At 36.9% G+C, this 24,906-nt stretch overlaps 1 protein-coding gene across 4 annotated transcripts in view; it reads right to left on the bottom strand.

Annotated features, from left to right (window-relative positions):
* Positions 1 to 24,906, bottom strand: part of side-II (sidestep II) — a 458,967-nt gene that overhangs the window by 67,937 nt on the left and 366,124 nt on the right. For all 4 annotated transcript variants that reach the window (XM_053747702.1, XM_053747619.1, XM_053747856.1 and 1 more), the window contains 3 exons: positions 19,773 to 19,886; positions 13,842 to 14,045; positions 11,348 to 11,508 (listed from right to left, as the gene is read on the bottom strand). In XM_053747702.1, coding sequence (XP_053603677.1) covers positions 11,348 to 11,508; positions 13,842 to 14,045; positions 19,773 to 19,886 — 479 coding nt within the window. The remainder of the gene's footprint in view (positions 1 to 11,347; positions 11,509 to 13,841; positions 14,046 to 19,772; positions 19,887 to 24,906) is intronic.

The following is a 24,906-nucleotide window of genomic DNA, read 5'->3' as shown; positions in this document are numbered from 1 at the left end:
GCCATTCGGGTCCCTGGAAGAATAACTTTTCCTGGTCCTCATAAAACATTTGGCAACCTTTGCATAATTCGTCGACGCCTCGAGCCCTGGGCTACGAATGTCTACGGGCTACATGCGCCGCTACGACCGCTACGGCGTAGCACAATGTCGTAGCGCATTCGCGGTATAACTTTTAAACTATTATGGTAATTACACATAGGTATTACTATTGCTAAATTGAACATTACATAATTTAGATAAAAAATAAATCCATGTATGTATAAAGGTAATAGGCATAAAGGTAAATATAAAGTTTTAAAAACAACTTTTCCGTTGCCATCTATACTTTATACTACTACGGTCCAGCCGATGTCTTCGAAATTTTGCATTTCAGTAAATTATTTATGTGTCTGTTTACCCTTTACTTTTTATTCGCATTAAAAAATCAATTTCGGGTGACCCCTGCCCCGCAGCAAGTCACTTTTGTCAAAAAAGTAAGTTGAAATTGCATTGCAAACTCTAAATATTTGATATTTTGAAATCAAAGTTTTTTATTGTAAGAAGTAATGTTTGGTTATGTACATTTTCATTCACAAGATCGGATTTGAGTTCAGTATTAAAGTAAGTTTTGCCGAAACGCACAAAAGCATTTATTGAATTGTCTATTTTGCGTATTATGTCCTGAATTCGTTGCTGCGTTAGATGAGCTGGGCACTATAGGTTTTCTGCGTAAAATTAACCTAAAGACTCTCAGAGTAAAAATTTGACAGTAAACTCGTTCCACTTTTAAAACCTGTGTGCCAATATATTATTATACCTATTAGCATGTACAGACAATGCTATGTACTGTCCGACACCAGAACTAACTAATGATATAACCGAGCATAACGATGCGTAACAATGGAGCGCGGCGATGTTTTCCGTGTTGGAAGATGCGGCACTTAAAATACTATAGGGTAATAATCGATATTGTCATAAAGTTTTTTTACATATTTAATTAAGATACTGTAATACCTGGAGTATGAGTAATATAATTTTTGAAAATATTATAGTTTTGGTTTAGTGAGACAATGCTCTTAACCACTAAACTATCGAGATGATGAATGTAAAGAGATGAATTCATTACGTCTTACGACGACGTACAGTAGTATGGGACTATTAACTTATAAAAATACCTCACTGTTAATCATCAAGGAAGAAATTATGTATTTGGAAAATACTCAAGCATCTATTTAAATGGTTTTGTTATATTTATCACACATGCTTTTTAACTAGTATAATCCCTGGAAGATCGGCAAACTCCGCCAGAAGCAAGGCACGAGATAATGTCCTGTAATAAGGCGTATCGAAGCGACCGCCGGCGACGCGCCGCTTCTGCCACTTTATTGGATAATTTATATCATTATCACTTCCCATCTCTTTAGTTAACTTTAATAACTGCTCATTAGGGCTAGATTCCTGCGGAAAAGCCTTTATATTAATGTTAGTCCATGTACCTTATGGAATTATTCGGATATGGTGTTTACGAGTTGTGTTAATTTGAACTTGATAATGTTATTGTTCAACTATATATGTGTATTTATTGAGAGTAGTATGACATCAACAAACGTTGATCAAATATAAGTTGAAAATGTACATAGTATAATAAAAAATATTGCTTATTTACTTAATTCTTATGTAAACGTAAACATGATTGCCATTTTTCTTACGCATTCATTCTCATAGACTTTTAAGTTTTTAATATTATGGTGCGGTCTAATAAACTAATGTCTGTAAAATAATAACGAAAAACTATTATATACTCGTATTATAAATAGAGGCGTCTTTAAATAATAAAATAATAATAACAAGCAATCATCGAGATTACTATTATCAACTTAAATACCTTTCTGTTTTCTAAGTAATTGAATATTTGTATGTATTCTTTTCGAGGAAATAAATAACATAAACCTTAATTTGCGACAAGGATTTCAAAAGGTTTCAAATTGTTTACATGTAAATAGGTCGTATTGTATGCCTTATTTGCCAGAAATTGGATTTGGCACCGATCAGAACTCGTATGTAGCAGCCGACGTTTGAGCTGTGATACTGTGCAAGTTGCGTGCTGCGAACTAGATAATGTGGGGTAACTGCGCTGCTGGCCAATCCAGTCGTTGGTATTATAGCAGTAGAGACCTTGTAGTGAATTATATAAGTTTGTAATAAATAAAAAATATGCCAGTTGTTTAAGGACAGGATTCAATATCAAGGGATTAAAATTGAATTGTTTCATTTAGTATTTTTTCGTTTCGTTTAACAACTTTTGTGACAAAACAAATGTTGTTACTGATAAAATTACTGAAACTCTCTAAATAGAGCTGTGAATACTGGCTGTGAATAATAAAATCTCATTGATATTAAAAGAAGTGTAAAGCCTTGTTCTCAAACTAACTGATCGATGTACCGCGCAGTATATTCCCATAATCTAACAGCATTCGATTATAAGGCAGTCAAGCAATCACGTCGGCTACAATCAGCGTGTCCGAGCTGAGTATTAATTGTATTGTATCGATTTGTACAGGATTATCCACACAAGTTATCGGTGGAATCGATGTGAGCTCGCTTGGCTTGCTTCCATTAAGATGTCCCCTACCGTTGCCATTATCGTGTTAACATCAGTTGTTACTGTTGCCACTCATTCCTACAATGAGACTTCTTCCATCAGTCAACCGTCTGGAAGATATCATTTTTTTTTAATGGGAAATATAAAACAGATCCAATAGGTACATTTTGCTATTGAATTTAATCTTGAGGTATATTATCCGGCAATGTAATTAACGGATGTCCTACGGTACGTTTTAGAATGTGCTGACTGCTTCCACACCCGCATAGATTGTAAAAGCCAATCAAAGGAACGGGCTATAAATAAGAGATTTTTAGGCGATCGGCTGGCAACCTAGACTGTTACAATTTAATATGAATTTCACCAATAAGCTCGCCAAATGCTACACGAAACAGAGATTTGCAACTCTTTGGTGTCTTTACTCCATAGATGAAGATGGCAGTGTGTCTGAATCTCTCGATTACATACAGATTTACTTCACCTTTCGTTATATGTTCAGCCTTCTCAGTGATGTATTGTGCAGTATTCCCATAGCCTAAGAGCATTCAATTATAAGGCAGTCATGCAATCATCTCGCCTACAATTAGACTGTATTAATTGAATTATGCCGGATTATCCACACGAGCTATCGATGTTGAATCAATGTGAATTGCTTGGTTTCCATTAGGATCAGCGCCACTGTTCCATTTATTGTGTCAGCAGCATAGTGTAATACAGACAGCCGTGTGTTGGCAGTAATCCACGTTGATGTTAACAGTAACCTGCCCGCCGTCTACCGCCCGATTAGATAAAACGGCTAACTTAGCGTTGTTGTGGGTTGGTTGAAGTTAACGTCAAAGTTGACTTGACAAAAATTTGCTGGAAGCATCCGGGAAAACACTAGTTTATTTCTTAGACAAATTAAAAAAAACCCCGACTTTCTATATTCATTTCTCAACTACTTTTGAACGACTGAACCGATTATGATCAAACATATCTAAGAACCACCGCATAAAAATTTGTTACGGACGGACAGACAGACACACTTAGCGGTCCAACTTATAACACCCCGTTAAAAACAGGGATGAACAAGGAATTATAGAACATCTTTTCTAAAACCACTGACCATTTACAAAAATATACTTATCTGGAAAAGCTTTTACTTTAAACCTGTCGCACAGCCATTTATCGGGATCCAATCGGACAGACGATTTGCACAACAATCAAAGTATTCCGGCAGAATGGCTGTCCCGCTGAGCCGAGACCAGACGGAGTAAGGGATAGACCCGGCAGAATAACATTGAAGAGCTAAATAAATATATAAAGACAAATAAATAATTAAGCAGTGAGAAATCTCATCCATTCAATTCAATAATTATTGTTGTAATCTTGATCATTGTTCGCGTAGCCTGTTATACGTATCAAAAAATTTTATTGCAATATACATATTATAAAAAAAATAAGGAAAAGTATCGTGTTTTGGGGTTTCATGCAGTAAACAACAGTGCCCAGAATATTTTCTGACTTTATACTTTTACACAGTCATAAAAATACCCGATTTGTCAGATACCTAATGAGCCCTTATTTTTTTAGAGGCTTCGCTAAATCGTAACCCATAAGGTCGTTATCAGAAATGTTGAGTTTCAGCAGAATATGATTTGATTCAGATTGAATATTTTCTTGGACAAGTCTACAGTTTCGTAAACTCTGTGCGCCCTAGACTTGTCTGTAATACGATTTAAAATATTTACCGTGCGGCGGCCGGGCCGGGCTACCGGGCGGCCGGATACGGGTCGGACGCATGCATACGTAATACCGGACCGGTTGTTGTGCAATAACGATATTGTCCGCGATAACATTGAGTGTTGTGCACGTCTTGGACGCGAATAAAAATATGCCGCGACAGATTTCCATCGATTTATTTTTATCGTATTTATCTTTTATTAACAAGTAATCTACGCGTGAGAAATAATATCAGTTTAGTTTTTTTCTGCCCACTGCTGTGCATAGGTCTCTATTCACGTACGCCTCCCTACAAAAGGAGCAGCTCGAAAATCTTCCATTTTCGACCTGCTCCTTTCGTTATATAACTATAAATCTAGGTTTTTATAAAAGTTAATAGGTAGTTCTTGTTCAAACGAATCTAGTAGAATTTACAATGAAAACTGAGTACTGTGTATTTTTTCGTATTTTTTAAAATATATGTACGAAAGTTAACATTTGGAAATCGTGGCGACAAAATAACTTTTATTTTAATAATAAACTGTTAAGTATCTGGTTTAGTGAAACTACGTAAACGCTTGCAAAAAGAAGCTCTTTATACTGCTTACGGAAAACAGATTCCCGCCCCATCGGCTTTTAGAGAAATACTACTTAATTTCCTGACTCTTTAGAAAAACAAAATTAAGTGAATCGAGCCACCGTCGGGGCTGCGTTAGAAGTTTTGTTTTTTCACTTTAGCAAACAAAATTGATGGTATTTTCATTTCATATAATTCCTTTTGTCTACCCTTTTTCGCGTTATTTCACTGCATGACAGTAAAAAAGCAATCCGAAAAAAATATTTTAAATATAAATTATATCACGGGGTAATATATTCTAGGACATCACAGTGAGCTTAACTGCGTCCCGGGCTTCATAATGTTAAATTATCAGTAGACACCTAACGGACAATAAAAGTTTGTTCTTTTTACTTATTATACTGCTAAATGATGATAATAGATATGTTAGATATCAAAAACTAAAAAAGTAAGTAGTTGTCAATTGTTATACAACGTTCATAGCCCTATTCTAAAAAATATTTTTGCAAAATTCATGAAAGCGTAAAAATAAACTCACTTTATCATTTAGTATGTAAGGTTTTTTTCGGCTAAAAACATAAACACCTACCTATATTGTTTGTATTGCAGAAAGCTTTCTGTTTTCATTTCGACGCCATGTCGATCATTTCCATTGACGAAAACGTTTTTCGTGTTATTTTATTTCGGTCCCCGAATCTTCCTTATAATTTATTCACAAGCCTATAATATTTATTCGAAAAAAGTGATTTTGTTTTGCCGGAGATGAACTCATTAGTAAAGTTGTATCAACTAAAAATAAATTTTATTCATTCAACTAAAAATTAATTTCATTTCATGCCAGATTTAGTGAGCAAATTTCCATAAAAGTTCGACAGATCTACTTACCTATCTTATAGAAACTAAAATCTCAGAACTAAATAAACAAAATAAGCTTTTTACATATAAACTTAAAGAACTAAGGTTTCCACCTTTATTCGTCGACAAAGTAGGTGACATCCCCCTATCAACCCTCAAAGTAGGAACAAAATATAATAAATGTTATCCCGAAATTCCTACGCACACGTAGCAACGCAGGGTTAAAGTTTATCATGAAATGTGTTGTAATCGAAACTGATTCATAACTGAATATGTCACGAGAAAGTGATATTTTTGCTTGTAATCTAAGCTCCACGTTACAAGTTAAATGAAAGCATTTAAAATAAAGCACTCGGGAGTCAGGAAGCCAAGGGCTAACCGATTCTAGTTCGGTTCATTTCGCTTTCGGCTGCCGATAATCGCCGGATTAACGTCTAGCTGCCAATTTGTGGCCAGCACCCAAACAACTTCGGATATCTTGCAGATATAATAGCTGAATGAACTCTGTTGGTGAGGTCAAACGTGCGCGTTTTAAAAACCGTACGATGCGTTACACTATGTGAAGACAGTTTTTTTCCGTAGATAAAGTATTAATGACACCGACAACCGTGCCTACAACAACGAGGTGGTACTTGCCCCGCCAGGGGCCAATGAAATAACATAGTAAACCTTGTATGATTCCAGGCCGTCGCTTGTTTGTTTATACATATGTATAATGTGTACACTATGGCGATAATAAGAACTTTTGTTCACAGCTTTTTTTAAACACACACAATTTAAAATTAAATGACTGGACTCGTTTAAATAACAAACTCAATGTAAAGTTAAGCGGCTCGCTTTAACAGCACTAAACATTTTCCAGCTTTACTCCTGAAGTAGGTTCCAATTAAGAAAAGTTTGTCTAACTGAGAGATTATCGCTATCTCCACAAAGTTACCTAACACCAGGCCGTATCGATTCGCGTCTTTGGAGCCTCGCCAACTGAGTGGTGCAGTGGTCAGTACTCCAGTTTGCTAAGCCGGGAGCTTTGGTTCGAATCCTGTCACGGAATATCAATCGTGGTAGCAGGTAGCTGACAGCTGTTTTATCAGAAGTTGGCATTGCCATCATTTTCGTGTATCAGTTGTGTTAGCTGGTATGTTTAGTTAAATTAATATTGCAACAAAATAAAACTGAAAGGTTAATTGTAATGTAAGTTCGTCATAATCTTTAGTCATCATGAGTAATTGTTGTAAAATACTATTGATCGACCATTTTTAACAAGTGAATCAGGGAGTTAAAATCGTGAATTTGCCTATAGAAAACTGCCGCTCCAGCTGTGTTGCAGTCTTTAAAAAAATGTTTCTGACCATTTTTATTTCACTCCTTTAATAAATAATTGTACATGTGGAAGTTTCATTCGTATCTTATATGGAGGAAGTTAGAGTTCGATTGCCTATCGTAGCTGGCAGAGTAAATAAAACGCGGTTTAAAAATAAATATTTTCATCTCGGCGAGTGCAGGTCTGCATGCATCGCGCTGAATTATTGGCATTCCGCGGAGGGCGGCGATATATCATGCCGGCCGTGTCTGCAGATCGACGTTTGAAACTAGAATATTTGCTACGGACCGTCCGACCGTCCGGCGATACGGTCCGTATCACTTACCGCGGAGATTCCCGAGAGCACTCGAATACCACCATCTCGACTATTCAAATCGGATCAAATAAAAGTTTTATCGCATCGATTTTCGATTTCCGCATATCCCCGTATCGCGTGATCGCGCACTTACGTGCAGTGCTGGCGCGCCGCCAGCCTTCTTTCAGGCTTTCATTGTTATAATCGATACCTATTATAATCGAAGGCTGTTCCCGATTATTGCTACCGATTATTGAACGCTGCGGGCCGTTGTAATTGTTCGGAAGCCGTTTAATGGTAATGGGAATCGTGTTAAATATTGAGCAGATATGTATAAATCCGAACTATTTTATCTCAAGGTGCCGTGAAGATTATCGAGGTTTAATATCAAAGTTTGAGAACACATAGTGTAATAAGCGCGTTATCTAGGTTCAATATTGAAGTTATATCTTAGTCGGAAGCTTATACTTTGAAACGTCGCATAGAAACAGCGCGCAAGTATACTTGTGCAGTTTTATCGAGATTAGAGTTGACAAAACGGAATTGTCTAGTCTATAGAGCGGGGCCTCGAGGCGGCCGCGAATGAAAACGTAAGCTGGCTCTCACGACGGCGATAGCCGGGACGGCGCTGCTTGCGCCGGACATGTCGGGGCGGCCCTAGATGCCAGTAAGGCAACAGAGGCGGGATGTGAATAAGGGCGCCGAACTGAACAAAACCTAGAGAAAATTTTAAATATAAAGAGACTACTTGCACAAACTACATCACAAAGTGATTCTTCCTGGTGAGTCTGGGGAACATAAAGCTAATTTTGGTTTGATTGATTTATTGGGCGTAAAAATCCGGCTGTTCATATCCCTTTACCCGAAAAAAATAAGAAAATGTCTCATATCCCTTTACCCGAAAAAAAATAAGAAAATGTCTCTTGATGTTCGTCTAAAATATGTATATTAATTTTAAACGCTAAATACATCTGTATATATAAACTATTATTATAAAGAGGTAAGCGTTGGTGAGTTTATGAATTTGTATGTTTGAGGTGGGTAATCTCCGAAACTACCGAACTGATTTTAAAAATTCTTTCGCCATTAGGCATTTTAAAATTCCCACGGGAGCGAAACCACGGGCAACATCTAGTTTTTAATAAAAAGGAGGGCGAAAACTAACCTTCCCATTGAAAATCGTTTCCCCAGCCGGCCCTGGCGCCGCGCAGCGGTCGGGCTGGCGGCGGGCCAGACTCAGATAATTATCCACTATTAATCTCCTCTGAATCTACCGGACTCGGGTTAAAAACCGATAGCGACTCACTCGGGACGCCACTTTGCAGCTTCACTATCGCATTGTTCATCAAGACATCCGAGGCTTTTTGTCATCTGATAGAAGTCTGATAGACTCTTTCTTTGTAATGAAGATACCGTATTGTCTTCTCTTTCGTATCTGAGGGTTTCCCGGTTACTTCCTCAGGCATATAACGTAGGCATAAACGTCTAGGTTCCTATTCCTTTCTTTCTCCGCCACTTCGCGTTGGGACGCATGTCCACCTTGACAAGGGCCCACTAGATTGTACTACTGACATTCACAGTATAAGTATTTTCACACGGCTGCGGGAAGGATAACGATTTTGACGAGACCACCGATTCAGACAGGTTTAATTATTTTACAGAAAGGAATGGTGTAAAGTTGACTACTTGAAGTACAATAAATTATTTTGTGATATTTTAAAAAAAATCTCAGATTTTGTAAAAAAAAATTACAAATACAACGTTTCGAAACTAAGGTAAACATTTGAAGACGAGAAATAAACACGCATCTTTTGTCACAATAATATCTCCAAGAGTCAAAACAAGTGTATGTTTGTCAAGTTGATTGCTCTCATCAAGCTACTAAGCCATACATAATACATATTAAACATAATTGTAACGAGTCCAATATAACAAGTAAACAGACGCCGCCAACCCTAGGGGCTGTTTGCACAACTGCTCAGTCCCGTCGCCTCCACTATACATTAGACCAATTTAGATGATAATACACTGACAAATATTTATTTTCGCAGTCCTCCCCTTCCTATCCTATAGATATTTTCAAAAATAATAGTAGACTTACTTTGCAAATATGCCCCGTATATGGAAGAGTTGGAATATTGAAATGTATAACACATTTTCATTATGACTGAGTTCGGTGGGCAATGGTGCATGTAATTAGCGGGGAGACGGAGCTATTATGAAATTTGTAACGGTTTGCTGCGCCTCGATAGTGGTGGGTATGAAAGTTTAATAATTTTATGGTTTGTTGATAATAATTAAATTAAAAAGTAATTAAAAAATTAAATTAAAAAACATAATTGAAAAAATAAAATATAAATATTTATAAACTTAAAATAATTGAGAAATACATATGTTCATTCATGCAGTACTGCGTGATACGCGGAATAAATTATGAACTTTCCAGCACTGGGATACAATTAGCTAGGGAAAATGTCAGTGACTTGACACTATTGATATATTATAAGCTGCATAGTATATAGCGTCGATAGTGCATGTATACGTTAGTCCACAAATCGTCCTCACTTATAATGGGTCTCTCGTTATGCTCTGACAATTAGCTGAAAAAGAGAGCCAATCGCAGGGCTGCCTACCTCTAAATGGTCCTGCGCTGTATTAGGTATGCTATACAAGATTTTGCCCCAAAAGATTTTCTTTATCCAATGAACTTCTAAAGCTTATGCTTGACGTAATTAAAATATAACTTTCATGTAAATTGTGCATATAATTCTAAAGTAGCCCTTCCAAAACCCGTATCGTAAATTTGAATATACATACGACTTAAAAAAATCAAACACTGCTATAACTCTATAGACAGCAACCCTATCTACCAGTCTGTGGAATAAATAGGGCGATAATTACGAGCTCAAATTAAAATGTATTGACGTCACTAACCAGGCCTGTTCCTTGAATGTGTAATGAAGCGGTCGGCTCCCGGAATAACGAAATAACTTTAGGAATTAACTTTGCAATAACATTTGAACGAGATATGTGCCACGTGCGCTAGTGTCCCGTAAGTAACAGAGAGGAATATTTCTTTTTTTATAGACTGAGGGGTTCGATTCTTATGAATAATATTATTGAATATCTGAACCGGAAGGGTTTTGTTTACTTTCATGGCATTGACGTCACAATAATGTTGCTAAAACTATCCACTGTAGAAACAATATCTGAGATTGCGTTAGTTTAGTTTCACAAAACTGTTGTGCTAGATTGCAAGTGTGAAGTCATTTCAAATCCATTAAGGCGATTTGAAAAAAGAAATTGATATGATTAGAAGGTTATTTACAAAATTAACCCGAAACAAGTTAGTCTTTCTGTATTGAAATATAGAATGCAATTGAGCCACTATTAATTTCAATCGGCAATCTGTCCAGTCTGTCATAAGCTATTCCATTTATAATTACCGAAATTTACTGACGGGTTAATATCAGTGACGTGTGGTCCGCTTCTGATTAGCGTTCTAACAGCCGGACGGCCGGTGTCCGGTCCGGATACGGTACACCACCAGCTTTTTGTTCACCGACTCTTTGTTCTATTTAGGTGTGAACTTATACGATATAAATACACGACATGTTGTAGAGCGACAAACAGCTGGATTATATTTATTACAGGAATAATAATAATAAAGTGCAATAGATAACTGCATATAAAACGAAATATAGAAATGGCCTCTGCTTTAATTTCAGATGTAAGCTAACCTCTATTTTACATTATCAATTACTTTGAACGGTAATTCGGAGTTTGAGGAGAACTTCAAAACAAAATTCAGATTTGAAAGCGATATCCGCTCACATCTGCGGAACTAAATTCGGTTCGTCATTAGGCTATCTATATAAAAATCTGGCTATAAACGGGCCAAAGCGCATAATCAGAAATGCCAATGAGGACATCCACAGATCTATAATATAATCAAGCTTCTAGTATCGTGACTCTTCCTTTGTTTGCTTCGTAAAAGATAACTGAATCAGAACTAACCTCGATCCTCTTGAGCTGGCGCTTGCCCTTGTACCACGAGACGAGCGCGGGGGGCCGGCTGCCCGCGGACTCGCACACAACCTCGTATCGCCGCTCCGCCGTCAGCACTCCGCCCTCGCCCAGCTCGGAAGGCTTCTTTATGTCCACCGTCAGAGGCCTCACTGTGGGTATTATACATTTTAATAAAAGCTGTCCAAAATCTAGACACTTAGAGCGAGGATGACTGCTCTGTTACGTGCGCCCTGTCAATGGATCAATGCAAACCTGAGTAACGTACTGACGTTAATGTCAAACCAATGTAAAACAATGGAATGGCTCATCAGTGAGGCCGCTCATTGATGAAAACCCCAGAGAAGTTAGAGTGGTCCGTCGTCGTATTAATTTGGTCGAAGAGAATAATTAATATGTATAGTTTGGTTAAAGTGCGAGTGAAGAGGAAATAGAGAAGTGAGGTATTTCCCGTGCTATGGAAAGTAGAATAGTAATAGTAATATTGACTTTGGGTTTGGTATCCACTTGGCGGTAATCAGGAAAAGGACAATTTCTAGTACATGCACTTGTATTTCTAGTCTTGAAACTAACATTAAAATATGATTTAGTTTAATGGTCATCGTGGACAATTTTATTTGTAAGTAGGTATAATAACATTAAAATAAAGAATATTTTCAAATCATAATTAGTTTGAAGCAAAAATCTCCACAATGAAAATTATACTCCAAAATAAAATAACGAGACATGAAAATTGTGCAATCCCACAATTAAATTTAATTAACGAGTGGTAAAATGCAATGGAACAAATTTAATTACGAGCAAATATTTCCCGTTAATTTAGTTAATAATGAGTCCCGCGCAGTAACTGCATGTTTCCGTTCACAATGGCGCGGACAGTGCCATCACGACGCAATGATTCGGCGCCGAACTCATTAGACCCTCGATATTGGACCCTGTACGAATTCAATAAAGTCATTCTACCTATCTACATCAACTTTACATTATTCTATGTCGCTTAGTCCTATGATTAGTTATTGTCCGTCGTATCAGGGACCCGATTCTCACGCAAAGATAAAGAGAGATTAAAATATGGACTAAAAGGCAATATGGACTAAAAACAATCGGCATATTGTAGGGTGGTTTACACATTTTAACAAAGATGTAATAAAACGTAAAAATATGTCCTTTTGAGTACTTTATATATTCACGTTTGGGTCAAATTTTCCGAGCCAAAGAACACAGACCAACGCACGGCGCGCGTCGCTGGTTGACCTGTCGACTGGAAATGCTACTCTCATTACGTGATTGCAAATAATGTCATATTATTTCACGAATTTAATTAGCAAACTAGTTAACAAATGTGAGAATCATCATGAATATTACGCTTGTATCCTATATCGTGTACCTATAGATTTTTGTGTATATGATGATTAAATACGTTTGACTGAAAATTCCGCTAATAAATTACTCATAAGATCAAACTCGTCGACACTTCTTTTGTTTTTATTGTACATCATTTTTAGATCACTATTGGTGAAAATACTACTAACCGAAAAGTTCAGTTTCGACTAATAATAACGATTTGTGTCCGATAGTTTCGGTCGGGTTCGTAATAAATAGTTACGATATGGTATAATCATTATCTTATAGAAAACTTGTTAACAAAGAATTACAGCTGTTCAAATCAGAATAAATTAGTCTTCAAATTCAAGAAAATGAGTCAGTCACTGACGCGAAAAATTAATTAGGGATTAACTTGATTAAGTGTTTCAGTTCTCGGCGCAGGAGGTGCGAAACTCCCTTATAATATAAAAATTTGTAGCCGTCACTCCCCGAAAACAATTAGCGAAGAGGCGCAAAGAAGTCCGTAATATAGATGGATGTTCCTAATTGTAGACCACGGTACCGGCGCTCAACTTTATCTTAATTAACTATAAAACCGACTCGAATTAATATTCGAGCCTTTCTCTAACGCAAACATCCTCTCTCTGGCCTTTTTCGCAATAATGAAGCAAAGGATTTAGCTACTGGAGTTTATTTTAAAATTTCTTTTTCGCTTTTCTGAAGCGACGCTGTACCTTTCCAGGTGGGACTCATTAAAATTTATTAATGTTGCATTATCTTTGTTTTGATCAGTGAGAAACATTGCAGTTCATGAAATAAATGAACAGTAATGAAATTTATGCGGCGCGAGGTTTGGCGCTTGAAGATCGCTACATTTTCGTGGTATACGAGGCGACTAAAGGTCCTAAAGGCCTTGGCAGATGATAGGCAACAATAGCCTTCCCAAAAAGTGTTGATGATTGGTCGACCGCTTGTAAAATCACAGCCGAATTTTAAAGTTTATTTTTTACTCTGTGCCTGCAAACGCGTAGATGAAAGAGGGAGAGTGTAACGGAAATCCTATGATTAAACTAAATATCTCCTGAAATTTAAACAATGGGATTTTATCTCTAGAAGAATAAAAACATTATTAGCATATAAAATAAGGGCAACAACTTACGAAACATGTCCAAAACCAAGGACAGCTCCTTGGGCGGCACGAGAAGAGAGTTGGCGGCCTGGCAGGTGAACACCGCGGCGTAGTCCGCGCGCCGTATCGCCGGCCACAGCAACCGGTTCTCGATCACGTCGCCCGTGTTGTGCTCGTACTCCTCGTCCACCAGCACCCCGTTCACCAGCCACCGCACTGACGGCTCCGGGCGGCCTGGTGGGGAAAGTTACAAAACGATATTAGAAAGACTTTGAAGAATATTAGCGCTGCAGTGCATCGCGCTATAGTTTTCTGCTGAGTGCCGAGAAGGCAACCACTCCGACATCCATATCATCCACAATCTACCTTGTGCTTACACTATTTGTGTTTATCTAATAAACTTATTGTCTTTCTTTCTGCTTTCTTTCACAGTAAAAAAATAATGATAATCATATTTTGGTTATAGTGGTCGTCTACGTGAACACAGCGGCACTAAAGTAAATTTGATGAGAGAAAATAACATCTCTACAGATTTGTACCTGCTGCTTTATTTTTATACAACCAAGCAAGAAAACAGACACGCGATATGTGCAAAAAATAAATCAGATACATTAAAATTATTATAAGACAGATACAGGTACAAATACGAACTTATTCCATGTAGAGGGATTTCTTACAAAAAAAAAGGGATTTTAAAAGGGAACGGTGAACAGGAATAAAGGAAAATTGAGAGAAAATTCTGTATGGCAATAGCATTTTATTGCTTAGATCGAGGAGTTGTTTAATATCATTGGGTATCTCATCATGTGCCAATCGCCCTAGTTTATTACACTACTGAACAAGCAAACAGGCATACGGCCCACGTGATGGACGCCTACCGACGCCTGCAAAACATCATTCGAACAGCTAGATCAGGCCAAAATAGTATCGAAAATAACACTATACCGACCAGCAACTAAGGCAATGTTAATAAAGTTGTATATCTTTGCAACTATTTGCGACACCGCAACTTGTATTGCAATCCCACAACTCTTTACTCGCGTCGAGGTATGCGGCGATAAGCTCGGAACTAAATAGCCGCGATGCTCCACAAAGCTAGTTTACGATATTACATACCCTACCTATTGTTACTTGTAATTAAATGTTGTAAAATATTCTAGTGGATTTACCAACAAGGAAGTTGATTCTTTGTTTGTTTCTAAATATCTTTAAAAGATATTTTTTTATATATTATTATCATCATTGAACAAATTAATATGGTTAATTATTAAAATAATTTCATAACCAATCATATTCCAGGCCTTTTTACAGTTATTACTTCTTTTTATTAAAAAAGTTTGAATAACAAATGCGGTGGAATTAGTCCAGACGCATGAGATCTTGGACATATTACAAAGATAAATCAAATAAAATTATGATCTCAATATGAATAACATTGGACACCACAAGTAACCATTGCAAATTTAATTAAACTCCACTCTACTTTCCACTCTACTCTACTTTCATATAAAAAACTCATATCCCTAATGAGTTCCATGTCTTAAATTGTAAAGAGGAATAACAATAAGACTCGGAGATTCAAAACACACGAATATTATACGGAACCACACGTACAAGCACAACAGAGGGTATTCGCCCTCGCCGCACTTCGGCCTCCAGACACAGAAACCCTTTTATCCAAGGAGCGCAATCCGAACTCGCTTCATCGTTATTCCGAGTCCACGTCATTACATGCATTCCGGATCAAAAGATTCGTGTCTGTGTGTTACATAAGCGAAATAAATACACACATAAACAAGCTTAATAACAGCTCCACAAAATAAACATTTATAATGTTTGACGATAATACCTTCACAAAATACATTTTTTTAAATAACCTAGGTACTTTTTTGAAGAGCGACTCCTCGATGGCAGTGAATTCAAATATAAATAACTCAACTCAATAACTCAAAAATTAGCTTTGGATGTATTCATATTGCAATATTTGACTCTATAGAATATACTAACGCGTATGTAAAATAAATATCAGTATACTAGCAGTGTCTGCTAAATATTTACGATATACTTGCGATATTTAAGAACACGTATTGATGTCAATAATTGCTGTCGCTTATGAAAAATATAACAATTAATTCAATTTCTACAATTATCGAAAAATGAACATTTAAAAATATTTGTCAAAAAATAAAGATTACGATTTAACGATTAGTAATTCGGAATATGCCGTCGCTCCAAATAGAAACTTCATTTTTCAGTGCGACAAAATTATAAGGAATTGGAATCACCGTCCCTCGCAGTCACCGGGTCGTTATCAATTATTCAGTGACAAAATACTTCCGCTAGGGGCGCGGTTGCGGGGAGAATCCAAGGGCCTAAGACTGAGGTTACAGGCATTATGGCGATAAGCTGTATTGGACTCTCGATTATACAAATATAGAGCTTAATTATATTAGAAAAGTTTGCAACTGGAGAGTAAGGGCTTCAAAACACTCCTGACAGCATCAATGGCATTGACACAAATTAGGTCACAGATGGAAGACTTCTAGTTCTTATGAAACAAAACAGTCATTTGTTGCCACAGATATGTTTGTGCAATTCGTCGAGAAGTCAAAAATGATAATATTTTTTGGATATACTTGTGTTTAACACGAGAAATCCGATGTTGATCTAGTAGGTAATAAAAAAACTGTAAATCAAAAACTGAAAATATGTGTTAACATTTTCAATTGACATCACTGGCGTCATTAATCTGCAGCTTGATGCGACACCAAAAATCGTTTTCTAAATCAAAAGTCGCGCTTCCGCCTTATTGTTTCGCCCGCTCTCTCTTTGATAAACAACTTCGTTTTCTTTGTATTGGATTTTGGTATTTGGAGAATAAACATGAGACGGAAATGAAACTTGATTTAAGAGGGGAAGCCGTGATTGTTCGGGTTCTGTAGGTGTCGTTTTGTTTCATTGTTCGCGAATTAGTTGCTCGTATCGATTGCTATTGTTGATTTTAATGAACGTTGGATGATGTTGCTTGGGGAATCATGTTCTTTTAATCTTTAACAATAAGTTGTGTCTATTGCGTGCGGATTTGTTTATTTGCTGGTTAATATATTGTTTATTTGGTTAAGCTAAAGTCCACATCGTAAAAATACGAAACGGTTCAAATAAATATTATATGTACTAGATATAAAATGAACATGAATAATGATACAACATTAGAAGATATTGATATCGAAACAGGTGAAATTGAATTGAGGAGTAATCTGGAGTGGCAGTTGTCACTCATATTTTCTCCGCGATGGAGGGATAATAAAGATGATAAGAATATTTTCTGCTCTTCCAAACCATTTGATGTGAAAATAGCAAACAGACGTTGACTTTTCATTTAGAGTTTGACCATGAGATAATGAAACTGGTTACCAGCTTACTTTCGTCTGTACTATTTGATAATTATACATATTTAGCAATGAAATAGACAAGTAAAAATTACTAAAATTGCTAGCGTGTGGTTTAGTCATAATATATGACCCAGAATATGACCAATCAATATCCTCTTGTGGATGTTCTACGAGATACATAGATTTAGCAGCTGGTAGGCAATAATAGCATTCCCATGAAGGAGTAACGGTTTTAAAATCATAGTAAGATAGCTAGCTTCCTTACAATTCTATAGACTTTCAAATGCCTGACATTTTCAGACGCAAAAAAGGTAAATCAACAGGCTGGCGGACCCGCGCCGGCTCCACGGGAGCCCCTCTCATTAGAAAAGCATCTGCCCTCACAACAATTGATTTCGGCCGCTCTCAGGAAATACGCTTCAATCAATTTCTCGATTATGCAAATTCTCGGCCCCGTCAATTCAAATTTCGTCGAGGGCTACACTATAATCGGATAAAATCCATTTTGATTGGACTGGTGTTTTAACTCGGATGATTTTTCGATGGCGGTTTTATGTAAACGTTACGTGAATTTTTAACAAGCTGTTATTTGACCTGCAATGTTTATGTGGCTCGTAGTTACCAACTTTTTAAACAAAATTTCGTTGGTTTGTTTTATTCACACGAGACAGATTAATCTGAGGATAATTATGTAACAATTTTAAAATCTTTGATTATTATTAAATTAAATTAATGCCATAATAATCTACATTTTCTTCTCGTCCCGTAATCTCAACCGGCACCGCCACAAACCCATTACAGAGTTAGCAATATCTGAGACCGCATACTTGTTTGTGTCAACACAAATCCAAATTAAATCCATTGACATTCCGAATTAGATCTGCTTCCACTTTAGACCTGAACTAAATCAATTTGTGCGGAGTGGGCTCGGACGGCGGCCGGCTCCGGCAGTTCGGCCGGACAGACGGATAAAAGGACAAATAATCAAGCCAACAAAGGGCGCCATAGAGAATGCCCTCGTCGAATTTATTTACGTACCGACGACGCGGATCGAGGTCGGATCTGATGCGATCCTGTGTAGATCTGTTATCAATGATGTAGACATGTCAGTGTCGATTCTGATAACGTGTTTTCAAAACCCAAACGGGATCTTGGAAAATAATTATTTCATACAACTTAGTGTATGTACATTTTGGTTACATATTGGCCGGTGGGCTTTGCTTGGACTAATAACAAACATACAAACAAATCTTAACCGTCAAAAATTTCTTAGAAAAGTACTATACAGTTTAACTATACAGTAAAACATTTTTGACATCCCCAAACCAATAATAATAATAAAATAATTAGAATGATTTTCGGTTTATGTATGAAGAATATTTATGTCAATTTTGTGTTTTGACTAATTGTTTTTTGTTGAATAGTTTGTGAAAGTGTTTTAATGTTCACTTTTTATAAATGATGGCTATTAAATGGCCATTTATTTTATTGTTTTTCGTCGTCAATTATCAAACGTCGATTATACATCATATTATTGATTGGACAGTATTTGTACGACAGCTCTGTAATTTTGTACGTCTGTGTGATCGTTCCGACTACATTTAGTTTTATATTTGTTTAACGAAACGTCCGCTCTGTACTTTGACGATTTTGTTTCTTGTTCAGGTGGAACTGATGGTCCCGACTGAACTGTGTTTGTACACTCTTGAGAGTAAATAGTGTAGTTACTTTGAATTTCCATTTCAATGGTTAATACAGAATGCCGCGGGGAAATATCTGTGGATGAATATAACTGCGTTTATAATTTCTCTATTATCTTTTTTTAATACTTACAGAATAATTTCTCCACAACATAAAATGTTATGGAAAAATTTAGGCGGGGTCAATTTACGCAGTATACTGCGTAAATTGACCCCGCCTAAACCCGCGAGAAATACACGTGGTGATTATGTTTGAGGCCAGCGTTCGATGACTGGGCTGGAAGTAGGCCATCATTTACTATTGAAATACAATCCTTTCGAATGTGAAATGCATTTAGTTTATCCAACTATATCGAATTCCAAACAAGCACAACCGATTACTTTTTTTCTTAGATTTATATTATTTTCAATGACTTGAATAATTATTATGCCGGCTATACTATAATAATATTGTGTAGTTTGTATGTGAGCTTTTATTTGCCGCAATGAAAAAGCAGCAACTCATTCCGAACCCGTCAAAGTTCGGTAAAATGTTTTGCGATAATGCATAGCCGGCCTTACAGTCATACAAACAGAACTTGCTTCACTATGAAAGCGGAATAGAATACTGATTCTATTAACCTTTCATAGCGTTTTATACATTTTTGAGCAACCTTGTCTAGAAGAAATACCCACGAATCAGTTCACTGTGAGCTCCTTACATGTTCTGAATATCTGGGTTCTGAATGGATATATAAATAAAATAAAAATAACTTATTTCAGGCACGGACCCATATTGAACCAATATATCGGACCTATATATAATATATCTTTGATCATTTTATGAATGAAGATCTAAATACTCAATATTGATCAATAAATCAGCTTACCTCCGAGGACCCTGCAAGTGAGAAGCACGTCCTGGCCCTCCTCGTGCGGCCCCAGCGTGGTGGTGTTGATGACGCGCCCCCACCGGTCCACCACCACCGGCTTCTCTGGGGGAACTGTGGACAAAGAAATATAGTTCACTTATTGCGTACTCCACCGACAAGAGCCTCGCTCATATTCTTATGGTATTCTTATGGTCGTGTGATGCTCTTGTCTCATGTGTTTCTGGATCAATTTGAGACATTTAGACCTTAGCTCACAGATAAAGGAAAACATATTGCGAATGACTGTACTCAAGTAGTTAATCAGCCAGTGCGTGAAGAAGAGAACAAGAAATTATTAATAACTTACAAATGACAAGAAAAAATGGAAATTTGAAATATATATTTTTAAACTAATGTTTAAATTTATGTTGTCCCAGTGCTCTGGGCAAAGGTTCCCATGTAATTTCCTTCTACATATCTTTGTATAAAGCTATATGAAAAGTTTATCAAACTTAATATCATTAATATAATTTTCTAACACTGAAAATGTGTTATAGTAACAAAAAAAAAATGAAAGCATGAATCCACAAAATAGTTGAAACATCCAATTTACGATATTGTCCGCGTACCGATACAATTCAATAAGACAAACCAATCACATTTCCGCCGCTGTTTGGTTTGTCCATCCGGCGCAGTCTCCCGGGCAATACTGTAATTACGATTTCAGTATGGTCATTAACTGGATTGCACACTTTCATAATGCTGCGGTGGTGTTTAAGACCTTGATCTGTGATAAAGATGAAAGATGCCAAGTTCGAATCCTATCGAATCCTGGACCGCAAAGTACATTTTTGAGGCTAAAAATTCTATGTTGGTACATTGTTTGACGACCTTGGTGGCGCAGTGGTAAAGTTCTTGCCACTGAACCGAGAGGTCCCGGGTTCGATACCCGGTCGGGTCATGATGGAAAACGATCTTTTTCTCATTGGCCCGGGTCTTGGATGTTTATCTATATATGTATTTGTTATAAAATATAGTACCGTTGAGTTTCGAAGAAGTTTCGAACTTACTTTGGGGCTAGCTCAATCTGTGTGGTTTGTCCTAATATATTTATTATTTATTTTATTATTGTCTGCTAAGCTTGGAAGCTAATGTCACGTCAACTTCAAACTAGGTTTGTGCAACTGGGCATTAGCGGAAAGCAGCACGTGGTGTAACTTTAGACGGGCGGAGGAATTTCAGCGATATTGCTCGATCATCCAGCTCAATCGAGTTTTAAACTTTAATCTCTTTGCGAGACCATCAAAGATGGCGGCCGGATCTGATTATTCTGTTGTCTTTGTATCAGCGAGCCGATTGCCGATGCAAATCTTGTTACTTTTCATTACCGTCAGCTCTGGATAATTATAACAAACAGGTCTGATCAATTTAACTTCCGTTGATGTTATGATCCGGTGATTGAAATTTGATCCTTATTTAAGTTCGCAAAATTGAAGTATCTTATGAAATTAAGTATGAACAAAAATGAGATACCTACCTATAGTAACAAATTTGGTTAAATTTTTAACTAATTATCATCAAATTCACTTCTGATTATATTAACGGTGGCTATGTGACTATCTATACGCTTAAGTACACCATTTAACCCTGTTTTTATAATTTTTTAATTTGGAATTATCTGATAGTGGTAAGTGGATGTGTTCAGTTTTATTCATTACTGACAGACCCAGTACGTACCTAGTTTATTATAACCACAAAATTCCATTTTCATGTGTTGCAACTCTTCGGAATTGGCAATATTTTTGGTGCCTGGTGTGGGCTCGGCGAGTCTAGTGTTAGGAGCTAAAGTTAGATTGGACGAGCTGTGTCGAATGTAAAACCCAATTGGGCTTTGATGCTTTAAACGGAGTCGACCTAAAAGCGGCTCATACAGCTGCGCGAATATCGAAAACATCACCCAAAATATCGATATACTGGACACAAAATTCTGTCGATGGTTTATTTATATTGTTTTCGTTAATTTTTGCCGAAAATTCGAAGTTGAGATAAAGACTTTTGATTTAAAGAGTACTTGCACGTCAATCGTCTTTTAAATTATAATTACGTAGAAAGAATCTCAAAAATCTCTCTTATTTGAGGAAAGACCTCTTTCATTCTCAGCTGTGACGCAGAGAGGCTCAGGTCCGTTTTAATAAATAAGTATTTAACTTTGAAATATTCGGCAGTGGTTTTATCATCGGCCGCCTGCATAACGTCAATATTCTCTTGGTATGCTATTGTTACTGTATAAGATAAGTATAAATAAATATAAATATATTAGGACAAATCAAACAGATTGAGCTAGCCCCAAAGTAAGTTCAAGACTTGTGTTATGGGATATTATTAACTCAACGATACCATATTTTATAACAAATAAATTATGTTACTGCTATCGAACCCGGGACCTTTCAGTTCATAGGCAAGCACTTTACCACTGCGCCGCCGAGGTCGTCGAGATATGTATGCCTTGGTCATTCATGAGAGGATACAGAGAGGTCCTATTCTGGGACAGGAGCCACATGGCAGACGATATATCGATACAAATAATATCGACATCGTACTATGGAAATGGTTGCGTCAGAGAACGATCATCTTCATCGATATGAATAGAGGATTGTATAGGAATACACCGTGTATGCGGCTCTGGCCGGATGGGTTGGTTCTAATCGAACGTAGCTGTTAGGCAATCACCTGCGTCGGTCGTAGTGGTCTGATTAATTGCTTTGGTCCGGGAGCTTTTTCTGGGAGTGAGGTACTGGACAGTTTTGGATATGTTTTCGGTGTTATGTGGATTAAAGAAAGGGAGACGGGATAAAATAATATGTGTTCGAAAGATGTATGTGTTTAAAGAAAGCTTTTTTATGATATTTCTATGATCAAGTATACACGATCTATAGGTAAAAATAGATCTCGCCAGAGTAATATTCTCTTAACAGCTAAAACTTTAGGTTGATTTTATCGTCGAAAACTGAGAACATTGAAAAGCTATTAAAACGCCCAACTACTATATAAACTTTTCTTTTGTGGCAGATACTTCAACTTATCTTAAGTCCACTTCAATAGCATTTTATTACTTCTCACATTCAATGAAATTTTTGCGATTATATGTTGTGTTGCTGCCCATCTTAATAGATAAAAAATATTTTCATTCACATGCCCTTATTGACCTATTCATACTCGTGCTTACATGATTTTTTAAATTGTCGACAGAAGAATATAATTATGACAGGGCAATATCATTTATCAAAAATAAGCCGTGTTTATAATAAGCCAGACTTTAATTTTCACGTGCTATAGTTGTAAAATAAAACAAAAAAAAACAACGACTGCAGTATTCTGGCTTGCGCCGCAGCGGACGCTTGTAAATGCCGCATACAGACGGACAGACATAAATCATATGCACATACATATCTTTATGATTAATACTAGTATGCTGCCGTGACTTGCTGTCTTCGCGTCCGCATATGTTTTACTACCGTCCTACCATCGTTTGTACTTTGTCGCTTTTCCTAGCCTCTGATGAAAAATGAAGGGTTTAGTTTATCATAAGAATGTATGTTGTGTCATCGTGTAATTGAATATCGTAGCACATAAAATAGGTTTGATTGAAAAAAAAAATATAGATAGATAATATTTTTTATCCTTCTTAGCTCCGGATAAAAATCCTCTTATCGTTAGAGGATCGTACGTCTTACTTTTTGGTTGTTAATTTATTAAGATTGTTATGTCATGTATCATCTTGATTGACGCCATACAACGTATGGGATGGGCTTACAGGAAAGGAGAAACCTTGTAATTACATCCTAATAGCTGCAGCCCGCGCTCGGCTCCGCCCGCGGCAAAAAGTAGCCTACATCACTTTCCAACTCTCCAACTTTTTGACGTGAAAGAAGAACAAACAAAAAATATTTATAATATCAGCATGGATTAACTGCGAATCTACTATTAAATAGGCATTACTGATATAAAGTTATGCTAATCATATTATGATTTATGAATAGTCTTCAAAGTTTATAGCTATGACGAAACATAAATCAATAAATATGTTAGAAAATTCCGTTCAGCTTTATACATATTTGTTTTGAAAATACATAATATGAAAGAAAATGGAGTGTTTCCTCACACACCATCGCGAAATAACATTAAGCAAACACTTCGCATATGATCGAGTGTTTAATATTACTTCCTCCTCGAGCCCGCGAACTGGCGCCTGGCGCGGCGGCCATCAGAGAATTGAAGCGCTAAACAAATAACATTGTTTTTAGGGTTCCGTGTTCTTTTTTGTCGAGTCGAGTCGATTTTTGACCAGAATATGGCCACGCTTCTCTATCGATGGCCTCGTTTAGGTCCTTCATAGTGTAAGCCGGGGTCAGTTGGGACACAACATCAGGCGAGCTATAGACTGCATGGCACCGCAGTTACACAGTCAGTGGAGAAGCCCCACATAATTGGCACAGTTTTCGTTCGTTTAGAGACTTCCAAACTACCACGGAGAGGGCTTAACCAACTGATGATATTTTTAGTGAACTCTTTGTCACTCGTCTCTTCAGGTTAGAGTAGTTTTACGAATATTAATAGTTAATTCTAGGGACAGTTTGTAAGATATTAATCATTTATTTTAATTATAACATTAGCTAATGAGTAAAACTTGATATAATAATAAACCAAACCAACATATCGACAAATTTGAAAGTATTTGTTTGCCAGTATCAAAGAAATAGTATTCAAAAGGCTTAAGAATAATCAAAAGACGTGACTGTTAGCAACATGTCTGTACGCAAATCCGCTTCGAAACTCAAACGCGGCCTAACAAGATATCGTGTAATCGGATCTCGGTCCGCGGCCCGCTCAGTCATTAGCCAGACGCTGCTTAGAGGGTCTTACGGGCTCTTAGGGGTATTTGTGGGGGTCTGATCAGCTTCTGATGCTGGGATTTCAATATAATAGTCGTTACGATTGGAGACTGTTTGTAAGAGAAAATTATAATTAACTAGTTAGCCGTACCGGCTTCGCTAGGGTAAGAATATAATAAATTATACACCTTTAGCCCAGCAGCGTTGTCTTTAACAAAATGTAAAAATATGAAGCCAATCCACAAAGCCAATTAAATTAA

The sequence above is a fragment of the Plodia interpunctella genome, chromosome 1 (genome assembly GCF_027563975.2).
Source record: "Plodia interpunctella isolate USDA-ARS_2022_Savannah chromosome 1, ilPloInte3.2, whole genome shotgun sequence".
Taxonomy (NCBI): Eukaryota; Metazoa; Arthropoda; class Insecta; order Lepidoptera; family Pyralidae; genus Plodia; species Plodia interpunctella.
The sequence above is the reverse complement of the archived record's forward strand: the minus strand, read 5'-3'. Positions and strand labels throughout refer to the sequence as shown.